The sequence below is a fragment of the Triticum aestivum genome, chromosome 6D, assembly GCF_018294505.1.
Source record: "Triticum aestivum cultivar Chinese Spring chromosome 6D, IWGSC CS RefSeq v2.1, whole genome shotgun sequence".
NCBI classification, from domain to species: domain Eukaryota; kingdom Viridiplantae; phylum Streptophyta; class Magnoliopsida; order Poales; family Poaceae; genus Triticum; species Triticum aestivum.
The window spans coordinates 205,488,176-205,501,409 of record NC_057811.1 but is presented as its reverse complement, the minus strand read 5'-3'; the positions used below and the strand labels follow the sequence as shown (position 1 = coordinate 205,501,409).

The 13,234-nt window shown below is 42.5% G+C and overlaps 1 protein-coding gene across 1 annotated transcript; it reads right to left on the bottom strand.

The window, feature by feature from the left end:
- Nucleotides 1–5,685: 5,685 nt before the first annotated feature.
- On the bottom strand, nucleotides 5,686–12,600 carry LOC123144467 (uncharacterized). Its single transcript, XM_044563622.1, has 2 exons — nucleotides 9,418–12,600; nucleotides 5,686–9,280 (listed from the first exon to the last, which is right to left on the bottom strand). Exons 1-2 carry the CDS (start codon nucleotides 9,847–9,849, stop codon nucleotides 9,212–9,214), a joined length of 501 nt encoding a protein of 166 aa, XP_044419557.1. The 5' UTR covers nucleotides 9,850–12,600; the 3' UTR covers nucleotides 5,686–9,211.
- Nucleotides 12,601–13,234: the final 634 nt, after the last annotated feature.

Here is a 13,234-nt window from a genome sequence, read left to right as displayed (position 1 = left end):
AGTCTTGTTTTAACATTGACGAAATGTCTTGTAAACCGGGATTCCGAGACTGATCGGGTCTTCCCAGGAGAAGGAATATCCTTCGTTGACCGTGAGAGCTTATAATGGGCTAAGTTGGGACACCCCTGTAGGGTATTACATTTCGAAAGCCGTGCCCGCGGTTATGAGGCAGATGGGAATTTGTTAATGTCCGGTTGTAGAGAACTTGACACTTGACTTAATTAAAATACAACAACCGTGTGTGTAGCCGTGATGGTCTCTTTTCGGCGGAGTCCAGGAAGTGAACACAGTTTGGGTTATGTATGAACGTAAGCAGTGTCAGGATCACTTCTTGATCACCTCTAGCTTCGCGACCGTGGTGTTGCTTCTCTTCTCGCTCTCATTTGCGTATGTTAGCCACCATATGCTTAGTGCTTGCTGCAGCTCCACCTCATTACCCCATCCTTTCCTATAAGCTTAAATAGTCTTGATCTCGCGGGTGTGAGATTGCTGAGTCCTCGTGACTCATAGATTCTACCAAAACAGTTGCAGGTGCCGACGATACCAGTGCAGGCGACGCAACCGAGCTCAAGTGGGAGTTCGACGAGGAACGTGGTCGTTACTATGTTTCATTTCCTGATGATCAGTAGTGGAGCCCAGTTGGGACGATTGGGGATCTAGCATTTGGGGTTATCTTCTTTTCATTTGGATTTGACCGTAGTCGGTCTATGTGTGGATTTTGGATGATGTATGAATTAATTTATGTGTTGTGTGAAGTGGCGATTGTAAGCCAACTCTCTTTATCCCATTCTTGTTCATTACATGGGATTGTGTGAAGATGACCCTTCTTGCGACAATACCTACAATGCGGTTATGCCTCTAAGTCGTGCCTCGACACGTGAGAGATATAGCCGCATCGTGGGTGTTACACCGGCCACCCACCGTAACCGGGGACTCCCCGATATTTTCCGCGCCCTCGCTTCTACCACTGTTTTTTCCGTCATCGACGGCCCAAAGAATGTCATGCAACTGCGTCTCCGGCCCGCCCAGGACGAAAAGCCCATTTTCTGTCATGATTTTTTGTCCTAGAAGTAGGACCCCACCACATCTATGATGATACCGGGTTTTGTCACAATTATCGTCATAGAAGTGTCATAAGTATGAGAGAAAAGATTTTCGTTCGGCCCGAAATGTCACTGATGTGTCTTTTTTTTGTAGTGACACAAATCACCAAACTCGGTGGGACCGAATCAGAAAACTCAGTCGGACCGATTCAGTTCATAATGCGACCATTAGGCATTTCAGTGGGACCGATATGATCAACTTGGTGGGACCAATGTGCTAGGGTTAGGGTAAAACCTCATCTCGGTTTGACCAATTACACAAACTCGGTGGGACCGATTTTGCTAGTAGGCTAACCAGAGAGTTTGTCAGGAAAACTCGGTGGGATCGATTGCAAAACTCGCTAAGACCGAATTACTACCCCGGGATCCGGAGAGTTTGCAAGCCCATCTCGGTGAGACCGGGATCCCATCGGTGAGACCGAATTGATTAGGGTTTCTCGCAGTGGCTATGTCAGCTGAACTCGGTGGCGCCGGATAGAAAGTTTTGGTGGGGCCGAGTTTGACTCTTGGTTTGGGACATATGTGGATATGAGAAAGTGGTTGAGGGATTTGGAGCATATCACTAAGCACTTTGAGCAAACAGGCCATTAAGCAACACCTCATCCCCTTTTAATAGTATTGGCATTCCTATGGACTCAATGTGATTTTGGATCACTAAAAGTAAGATGTAGAGTCTTGAGCTTTTGAGCTTGAGCCAATCGTTTATCCTTAGCAACTTGAAGGGGTTCCATATCCTCTTGTCCACGCCACTCCATCTGTTGAACTTGTCTGAAATATACTAGATGAAAACATTAGTCCAACAAGAGATATGTTGACATTAATTACCAAAACCACCCAGGGAGCATTTGTGCTTTCAACACGGTCTAGACACGGGAAGCACTCCGATCCGGTAAGACTTTCCTAAAAGCTGGCATGACACGCCAGGTCAGTACATTGAATGTAGTTGCAAGCTCACAACAAATAGAAGCATAATGGCAAACAATAATATGACATTTAAGCAGGTTAAATGCAATGATTCAACATACTACTCATGAAGGGAACATGCTTGTGCACCAAGTCCCTTGGACCCGCTTAGCATACAGGTTACCTTGTAACCAGTATCATCAATGCGGTGATCACTCCCGGATCACAACGAAAACCAACTCTTGGGTTCCAACGACAACCATCTTCATGGTTTCAACAATCTCATCACATAACCAGTGCCAATCATATAACTTTTGTGTGCAAGATTAAATTAGTTATGTTGATCCATGGTGTGACCTACTACGAACTGGGTCCGTAACCAAGGACGCGGCTATCGATATATTTTACACATGCTCTGCAGAGGTTAGCACACTATACCCACATCATGAAATTCATGGCCTCGAACTCCCATTCGGGTGGACCAATGGCATTCAGACATAACCAACCCATTGCCATGACACTCACCCGGCCACTCCAACAAACCCCCCTTTGGGCTAAGCCATGGGTGGCCCCGATATCAACCCGTGTCAACGCCACCGTCGTGGCCAAACATAAATGATCCCAAACGTGGACCCGATACCTAAACAACAACAACGGGCACACAAATTTATGTATGCTTACCGGGCCAGGGTACCGCACGCCCATAACCTTCCCTCGTTGGAGGCACCGACTAGAGGCATGACAACGGACCGAATAAAGGCCTTCCCGTAAAGGCAAATGTGGTTGCACTGGGAAGCTTGATTCGGTGGCACCATGACTCGATCAACATTATGTTCAAGTTGAATTATCTTCCGGTTTAACTTGAAATAAAATAACTCGAGCCATAGTATGCCAGGAACATGCAAATATTCGACATGCAACTATATTCACATAACACTGAAATGAAGCGGATCAACATCACAGAATCATTCTGCATGCACTACTAATCACTTTAGGGACACTGGTTTTATCTCACTGGTTTTAACCCAATCATTTTTATTTATGACAATAGCATGGTGAAAATGATAAAGCATTTATGAAAATAATACCGACCATACTCAAACCATAGTCATGCTACCAAAAATAAGTCTACTGCGTCACACTAGTCCATGCACTCAAGCACTACAGCAAACTAAGCAATTCAAGCATAACAATTGAACTAACATAATCAATATTTATTAAATGGTTAAATGAATGAAATAAACCATATTCAAGTTGGAAAATCATAGTTATTGAAATGACACCATGCAAATATTTGTGTGGCTTGCCTTAGCACAGAGGAGGGTCACACTCCTCCTGGTTCTCCTCAAGGCAAGCTTCTCCTTCTGAAAATATTTAAAAACAGCACAAGAAAATATCAAGAACCCTTCTGAAATTCACCAGAAATTCTAGACAGCAGAGAAAAATCTCAAATTTCATGTGCTGCTAGAATATTTCAATACAAAACTAGTGCAAAAAGAAACAACTCATTTGGACTTATATATTAGGAGTTATGACTTGTCAAAGTTTTTGGTCAAATTTTGAATTAAATATGTTTTCATATAAAAACACTTGATGGGGTCATCAGGAAAAAGATAATTAGCATAAAAATCCCACAATAATTAGAAAGATCCAGCCTTTAATTAGGTGGGGCAATTTCCAATAAACAAATTTAAACCATTAGATGTTCGTAACTAGGGTGGACCCATAATCTACGTAGCAAGTTGGTTATCTCACACTAAAAAGAATAACCTACACAACAAGTTGATTTATCTCAAGCTAAAAAAACCTACACAGAAGTATAACCTACACAACAAGTTGAGTTATCTCACGCTAAAAAAACATACACAGCAAGTTGGGTCATCTCATGCTAAAAAAATATAACCATGTAAAACAATGTGACACCCAAGTCACGATCAGGTTGGACCATCCCACATCTGCATCGTCCTATAACAACAAAAAATCTCACGATCCCAGAAAAATCTAAAAAAACCTTTTAATTCGGTTGGCATATTTCCAACAATTAAAAAAACTGATCAGGATACAATCTCTTTTTAATTAAAGCGATCAGAGATACAATCTCAACAGAATCAAACTCTCACGGCCGTGTCCCAATCAAAAAAAACTCTCACGGTCGGTAGTAGAGATACAATCTGTCTACAAATAGAACAAAGCTCTCACGATCGAAACAACCTCTCTTTCCATCATGCACATATGAATCAACTCGCCCCTTAAAATACCTTGACTTTGCAAACCACTCATTGTCCTGTTGACTTCAGATTACCCAGCATATGGTCTTCCTCGGGTGAACAACACTTCGACATTGGCTTCCTCCAGCGGCAACCATCTCTCAAGTGGCTCATTCTCCTCTTGAATCTCCTCGACTGTAATCGGCTCAGTCGAGCGATCAAACCACCTCTATCAACTGCACATATGTTACTCATGCCGATCAATCACACTCCGGGAATTGTTCAACTGTAGATATTTGACATGTTAGCTCAAAAGGTCGATTATGTTGAAACAGAAAAATCTATGATGTTATTCTAAATTAATTATTGCAATTCTATGGTGGCATGTTCATACTATTACTCATCTAGAGAAGGCTTATGCGACGGATGTTGATTCCAGTGTATTTACATTAAGATAATACACTCTAGAGGACTGTTCTTCAAAACCACTCTAGGAGACTAGAAATATTCAACAAGTTTAACTGAAACAAATGTGATCACTTGCTGCGATATAGAGAAATATATACGGTGCATCAGCAGGTTTTCAAATTTGATGAACCTCAAATTCTATGGTGGGCACCAGTTGAATATTTTAGCAAATATGGTGAATGAAGATCTTTAGCACAAACAAATCATAGTAACTGTCACTTCAAATTTTGTCAGGAAATTCAATGGTAAGAACTTTAATCTCTTTGTGTAAACGCAAATCCAAATCTACTAACCATTTAGTACCGGGACTATCACTATGCACAACAAATGCATATAAAGTCATCCTGGACATTGAAATACCGAAGACACCAAATTAATGAGAGGTATGGTATAAAATAATGCAATTATATACTCACTCTGTAATGAAATATAAGACATTTTTTGATGTAGTTGGCGATAAAAAACATCCTTCATTTTGTTACAGAGGGAGTATGTTTCTAAAGTTACAAGTTTATGTGATCAAGTTGTAAACCTATTATAGGCATTGTGAAACAGATGTTATCCCAACAATGATGGGAGTCAATGGAAACACCAAAGGAACGATTGAAGAGCAAATGTTGTACAACAGAAAAATATTGAACGGAACTATAAAACTATGATAGAGTGATGTTAAAAGAAAGGTATGCATCTAACCTTGATCATCATACCATACCTTCTCTATTGTATAGTATCTAATCTCATATCTTTTCTCTTGAACTGTATTAAGAATTTGTATGCACAACAAAAGCAACAATTGATGACATGATAATGGATAGAAAAAAGTCCATTTTACTACCCTGAACAAAGTTGGTGGTTCACATCACCCCCTGATCTATTTTTCTGCCCCTTTCACCACCTGATCAAACCCATACCAGATAAAAAAAACCCTTTGGTGGTTTGTCTCGACCTGGAGCTGACGTGGCGGTGGACAAGGGTGGTTTTTACCGGCTGGTGTGGTAGAGATGCCCCGCACCCGTTCGTTCTGTTTTTCTACAAATTCCCCAATCCCCTCCTTCTCTGCCGCCGGCGATGGAATCGTCGTGGCGGCGCTGAGCCGAAACCATCGAAGGTGCTCGGACTGGCGGTGGCGGCAGTGTGCCACGGTGAATCAACCCCAATCCCTCTTGTTCGCGCCATTGCGCCACCTCTCTTGTCCACATCCTCAAAACCCTAGCATGACAGCGCATTCGATGCGGCGGCGGGACTGGTAGGGGTGGATTGAGTGTTTCCGCGGCGTCGGGAAATTGAGGTTAGTCTCATCTCCTTCCCCTACTACACATGGCTATAGTTGATTGCATGATCTGTTAAGAAATTCATCTGTTAATGGTCTGGGTCGAGTAGAATGAAGGAGAAGTTCCTGTTTTTAGAGATTTAAGTGTTGCTCTAGTTGATTGCTTGATTTAAGAGTTGCTTCGTTGTTTTTTAGGAATCAACAATGGACAATCTTGATTGGTTAGGCCTTCGTGTCTATTACAATGGTGAATTTGAATATTCAGAGAAGTGTTGCTCTTACATTGGTGGTTCTGTTGAGGTCACTTTTATGCAAAGGGACAATTTGTCCTTAGCATCTGTCAGGGAGCAGATTGCAGACATAAAGATGGCATACCATGGTGAGTCTTTGATAGACAATCATAGGCTCTACTGGCTGTTTCCTGGAATGAATGTTAGAGATGGGCTGAGAAGGTTAGAGACTGATGAAAATGTGTATTTTATGGAGAGATGCATTACAGATGCTGGTGTTGTGGACATATATGTGAACTTGGAAACTGAAGGTGGAGAAGAACAAAATGAAGGAAATGTAGAAGAGCAACAAGAGAACACTGAAAATCCTGGAACTGAAAGTCATGAAGAGCACACTGACAGTGATTGGCAAGCAGAGCATGAAGAGGGCCTAGATGATTGCTCTGATGAGGCTGCGGATGAGCATGAGCATGAGGATGCTGCTGGAACTGCAGCAAATGTGAAACCTGAAGGTGGAGAAGAGATCAATGCAGAAAATAAAGAAGAGGTTGCTGCTGATGAATGTGAAGACCTGGATTGGTGTCCTAGAGATGCAGATAGTTCAGGGGAAGATGATGAAGCAGAGGAGCTGAGAAAGCATGCTAACGAAGTGCTTACAAAGATAAGGATGAACTTGCCACTTGATGAAGAGAAGGAGATCAAGGAAAATACAGCACAGTTAATCCTTGTAGATGAAATGGATGAGGGAAATGACACTCCTTACATGGATTCCAATGAGGAGTACAGTTATGATGGGGATGAGTTTGGAAATTTCATTAGGAGGGAAACAAGATTTCCAAGATTTGATAGCAAGGCTGCAATTCCTGTCTTTTGCCTTGGCATGACATTTAGGGGGAGAAAACAGTTCAAGAAGGCTGTTGTGAAATATGGTCTAGCAGTGAAGAGACAAATTACCATCATAAAGGATGAGGCTAATAGGATTAGAGCAAAATGCTCTTGGCCTGAGTGTCCATGGTTGATATATGCTGGACATAGGAGCTCTAATGACTGGTTTCAAGTGATCACATTTGTAGACAACCACATATGCCCCCAGAGGAGAGACAACAGATTGGTTACTGCAGCTAGAATAGCAGATAAGTATGAGATAATTATGAAGGCCAATCCTGGATGGAAAATCAAATCTATCAAGGCAACTGTCAGGTTGGAGATGTTTGTAGATGTGCATGTCTCCAAGATAAAGAAAGCAAAGGCAATTGTGAGAAGAAGAGTTAGAGAAGCAATGCATGAAGAATATGTTAGGGTTTTTGATTATCAACTAGAAATATTGAGGAGCAATCCAGGTAGCACTGTTGCAGTAGTGCTAAATCCAAAGGAAAGTGCCCCTGTTTTTCAGAGATTATATGTGTGTTTCCATGCTTGCAAAAGAGGTTTCATAGAAGGTTGCAGGAAAGCTGTAGGATTGGATGGTTGCTTCTTTAAAGGAGCCCAGAGTGGAGAACTGTTGTCTGCTCTTGGGAGAGATGCCAATGGGCAAATGTATCCAATAGCCTGGGCTGCTGTAGAAGTTGAGAACAAAGACTCTTGGTTCTAGTTTATGGCTCTGCTAAACAAAGACTTGGAAATTCAAAATCAAGGAGAAGGGTGGGTCTTTATATCAGATCAACAAAAAGGCCTCATCAATGTTGTGTCCACGGTTGTTCCAAATGCTGAGCATAGGAATTGTGCTAGGCATATCTATGCTAATTGGAAGAAAAAGCATAGAGATCAAGCATATCAGAAAAGATTTTGGGCTTGTGCAAAATCTTCAAACAGGATACACTTCAACTTGAACAGGGCCAAACTTATGAGCATTGCTTGATGCCAATGGAAGGCATGCCTAGCTGGCCTGTGTCTGACAGACGAAGGCCAGCTGTTCCAGGCTATATGCAAATGCCTGGGAGACCTAGGACTGAGAGAAGAAGAGGTGCAGATGAGCCTCCAAAACATCCACACAAGCTTTCAAAAATTGGAAGAAAAGGTAAGTGCAGTCTGTGTGGACAACCTGGGCACAACATGAGAAAGTGCACAAGTAATCCCAACAGGGGGAAATACAAGAATAAGAAGAGAAAGAAAGAGACAAAGGTGTGTACTGTCATACTATCATATAGGTAATTCTTTTCTTGTTTTTCTTTTATTCTGATGTAACTAACAATTATTTTCTCTTTATTCTGTTGTAGCAAAATGAACCAAGAACATCGCAGAGAGTCACTAAGGGAACATCTACAGGGGACAGGGCACAATCTTCACAACAGGGCACCCAGCAACATTCTTCACATCAAGGCACACAACACAAATCTTCACAGCAGGGCACCCAAACCAAACCTACAAGTGGAAGGGCCCCTAAACAAGTCAACAAAACTGCACCTAAAGCTAAAATGTGCAAAAGACCAGGAGCAACTTCTAGGCAGAGGAGGACCATGAGCATGTTTGATGAACTTAGGAGTTAGATACCTGGAACTGTTTACTTTACAAACCTGGTGGCTGTAGCTGCTTGGTTTGCTGGTTCTTTGCTGGATTATGAAGTAGTGTGTTGGCTGGAGAACATGAAGTACTTATGTTTATGTGTTTTGTGCTTGCTGGCTAAAGATTATGAAGTACTGTTCACAAGTCTGTTTGCATTCATAACAGCTAAATTCAATTGCTTCTGTGTTCTTTGAAGTGGAAATGAATTTCAAAGGATTGCAATAATTAAAGTGCTATAAGAAGAAACAACATCAAACTGCTAGTACATAATTAACTGTTGACATGTTCATTACACATCATCTGGCACACATTTGGCACACACCAAGTCCATTGGATTAACACATTTGCCACACACTAACTCCACTAGTACATAATTAATAGAAGTTAACACAAGATCAAACTGCTTCTGACTCTCCAGTCCCATCTATCTTTCCCAGCTCGGTCTTGAATATGTGCTTGCGACTGAGGTCTTCACCTTCAGCTGGTAGCCACTCAGCTGGCAAGTCCTTAGCTAGCAGAGGACCACGATCAATCACCTCTTTCATATGGCACAAAACAGGATACAACAGTGTCCTCTTCTTCTTTGGCGACGACGGCCTGTAGTCACCCAAATCAAACTGCATTGCTTCGTACTCATCCATCAACTCAGGTTGCTTGTTAAACAGAGTTGGCTCAGGTATCTCAACTTTCACCAACTTGCCAACATAGAACGGGTCACGAAGCCAAGCCATTACCTCGAGCTCGCGGCGGTTTGTCGGCGGCAGGATCTCGATGAGTTCGCCACCGAGGTCTTTCGGAACTGCTTTCACCGATTCCGTCGTCCAGGACTGGTTGGGGAGGCCTTCGAAGCTGAGCTTGCACCTGTACTCCAAAGCACCCGGCCCAACACGAATGAATCTGCTCCAGCGTGTAAACTGGATCCAGCGGCGGCAGCACTTGAACTTCATCGACGAAAAGAGCACATCGGTGCACTTCTCCTCCGTTGAGAAGGTGAGCCACAGGTCGTGAGGGGGGCACGCGACCTCGATGACCACCTCCGACGCCACCACGCCGCAACGCTCCTCCAAGGCTGCCAGAAGAGCTGTCGGCGTCACGCTCTCCTCGCCATCACCAACCGCCGTGGACAGCAGCACGTACCGGCGGTAGCGGAGCTCGAGCGCGTCCATGGAAGGAGTGCGGGGGATGAGAACATGGCTCGTCTCCAGTCAGCGAGAAGGCTCTCCTCGCCGCCAAACCTCCTGCGGGAACGACCTATCCAGCAAGCTACGTGTAGGTTGGACGGCGGCGACGACCGGGGCTGCGCCACCACCGCCGTCAGTGCTCGCGCCATCGACGGACACAATGGTGGAGGTAACGCTGCCGCCGCCCATGGAAGCTAGGGTTAGGGATTTCGTTGAGGGAGAGAAAGAGAGAATGGGGAATTTTTCACATGGTGGGGGGCATCTCTACCACACCAGCCGGTAAAAACCACCCTTGTCCACCGCCACGTCAGCTCCAGGTCGAGACAAACCACCAAGGGTTTTTTTTGTCTGGTATGGGATTGATCAGGGGGTGAAAGGGGCAGAAAAATAGATCAGGGGGTGATGTGAACCACCAACTTTGTTCAGGGTAGTAAAATGGACTTTTTTCTAATGGATAAAGGTTGGTGGTACCAGAAGTGGTGTCATCTCGTATTGTAGTGCTACTTCTACACATAGATGGAACGGCGCACTCAAGGTTCCCCATCCACCTAATCCTTATAGAAGAGTCGACCTATCACATCAAACATGGTTCACACTTGAGAGACCTACTAAAAAAGACGTTGCTAATACTATGGGACGAGTCTCCAATGGCAAACAAGATATATTTTGAGGCGCTAGACATGAATCTTAGGGATATATTAAGAAATTAAAAAGTGAATAATAGAGAGAGACAGTTCGGGGACATGACAGGGGTTCTAGGTGGGGACTTCCGCCAGATCCTTCCTGTTATACCAAAGGGAAGAAGGCACAATATTGTCACTACATCCATTAAAAGGTCATATCTTTGGAGGGACATTAATATAACGAAACTAACAAAGAGCATGGGACTCAACTTCATAACACATCATGAATCAGAGAAACAAAGGGTATCAAAATTTGCATAGTGGATTCTGAATATTAGTGCTGGAAAAAATACAACGTCACAAGCTTGGGAGCTGGTAAAAATACAAAGTGGCATACTACTAAAGAAAGGAAATGATAAAAATAATAATTGTGGAAAGCATATCCAAATTTGCAATAGTGGTAGTATCGCAAGCGGTATTTCTTAGAAGAGAAATATTATGTCCAAGGAACGAAATAGTTCACGATATAAATGACTATATAATGGATCGGCTACAATGTGAAGACAAAACTTATTTAAACTGCAACCCAGTATGCAAAGCAACAACCATCAATACAGAGACGAAAATGCTATATCCAGCACAATTACTGAATAGATTGTTGTTTCCCGGAATCCTAAATCACGAGCTCAAATTAAAAGTTGGAATACCTGTGATGCTCCTGCGTAATATCAACCAAAGTGATGGATTATGCAATTGTGCAAGGATGACAATTTCAACTTCGAACAAAATTCATCAAAGCACAGATAATAACAGGAACACATGTAGGATATATGGTATATATATTCCAAGAATAGTCATGTCACCAACCGAATCTGCATGGCCGTTCGTCCTAGAAAGGAGACAATATCCATATCGGTTTGCTTTGCTATGACTATCAACAAAGGCGAGGGGGAATCTCTAAACAAGGTAGAACTACATCTATCTAAACAAGTTTTCACACATGGACAACTATATGTAGCCTTCTCAAGAGTCACAAAAAGGGATGGACTGCAAGTAATGGTAAATGATGAAGATAGCAATTAGGATGGTGTGGTCAAGAACATACTCCCTCCATTCCATATTCTCGTTGATTTAGTACAAATATTCTAAAGGTATGAACAAATAACACACTTTCAGCATGACACTTCTTTCACTAGCTGAGGAGACTAGCCTATTACGTAAGAATTGCATATATAGAAATTTAGTACATTGTAAACTATCCCAAAAAAGACAAATTGACTTCACTATGCTAACATGATATGGAAGGGCGAATATGGTCTCCAACAGTGCCAAAGTATTACAAACATGAATCGACATTTGGTGGAAATAGTTCATTGCTACAAACCATCGACAATCTATATTATGTGATATCTGCTTTTGCATGCTTATTATTTAGAGCAAACCAATAGTGGGAGCATCGGGACATTGTAGAATGCAATCAGACCTGTTTTCATATCAGTTACCATATCTTCATTTGTCTTTTAAAAATATTTAAACTATTGCTAATCACAAATGCTCTAATTTATTCTTAAGTTTGTTGAACAATAATATGGGTAGGGGGCCTAACACTACCAACACCAGTCCCAAGCCCGAAAAAAGTGGAAGGAGCATAAAAAAATTAAAACTACGCCTTAAGATGTATTTGGCATTCAAGACTTACTATCATCATTTAGTGCCTTCACCTTAAGTCAATCCAAGTGAATTCCAAGAGCGGCCAGTAGATAAGATGATAAAATGGATATAAATATAGTATATAAATACACTCTAAACTCATAGTCAATTTAATAAAGTAAATAAATCAATAAAAAATTATGTCAATCTTCCACAACATTAGCAAATTTTGCTACTTTTTTGGCGGCCAAGCAAATTCACTCAGACATGTACTTACATTTTTAAAATTTCACAAACTTATTAGTACCTACCTGATTCAACACTTATAGAGCACTTAAAAACAGAATCACAAGTTTCACTAAGTTTTAAAGGAAAATGAAGAAAAAAATTCCACTACAAGACATTTCCTAAATTACATTATAAATATGACCGAGTTAGGAAAAGGAAAAGGGGGACCTGCATCTCAAAGTTTGAACTTCCAAGAATGTTGACGCAGTGGAGGATGACGACGACTTGCTGGGTAGCATCGAGCGGGAATAGCCACGATGCGTCCGCCTCGCAGTTGGGGAAGACTTGCTTCCATCCTCATAATCAAGTTGGATCCAAGATAGTAGCGGGAGACATAATCCACGCCCAAATCAACTACACGGACACTGATAGGGACGGCACCGTGTAGATCGATGATCTCGCCTGCTCCCTTGCGCATCTACTCCTTCGACCTAGGGAGACCGAGGAGTTGTACGAGGAGCTAAACCAGCTGCTGTAGATGGTCACCTGCGGCGGCACAAACGAGTCGAGCTGCTGTCGTGGCTGATGGTGAGGACGACCAAGCTCATCCGGTGGCAGCAATTTTGGAGTCAACGGGTGAAAGGACAAAGGAGATGGGGACTGTGTGATAGTGCAAGTGGGACCGAAGATGTGTGGACGCTAATGTGCATCTAGGAAATCATGTTTGGCTAAATCCAAAATAAGCATGCCGGCAGGAAAAAAGATAGTTTTGCAAAAAGAGATCCTACTAATAACCTGTCAGGACCGGGTTTTCGGGATACTAATTTTCCAGAAAACGGCCTTTATGCTCACCAGCCCCAGGATTACTG

Bases quoted from the DNA above. Each gene is read 5' to 3' on its own strand.
- LOC123144467 (XM_044563622.1), bottom strand. From the start codon at position 9,849: ATGGACGCGCTCGAGCTCCGCTACCGCCGGTACGTGCTGCTGTCCACG. The intron at 9,281-9,417 runs GTAATGGCTTGG...GGGTGACTACAG, and splicing joins CAAACCGCCGCGAGCTCGAG to GCCGTCGTCGCCAAAGAAGA.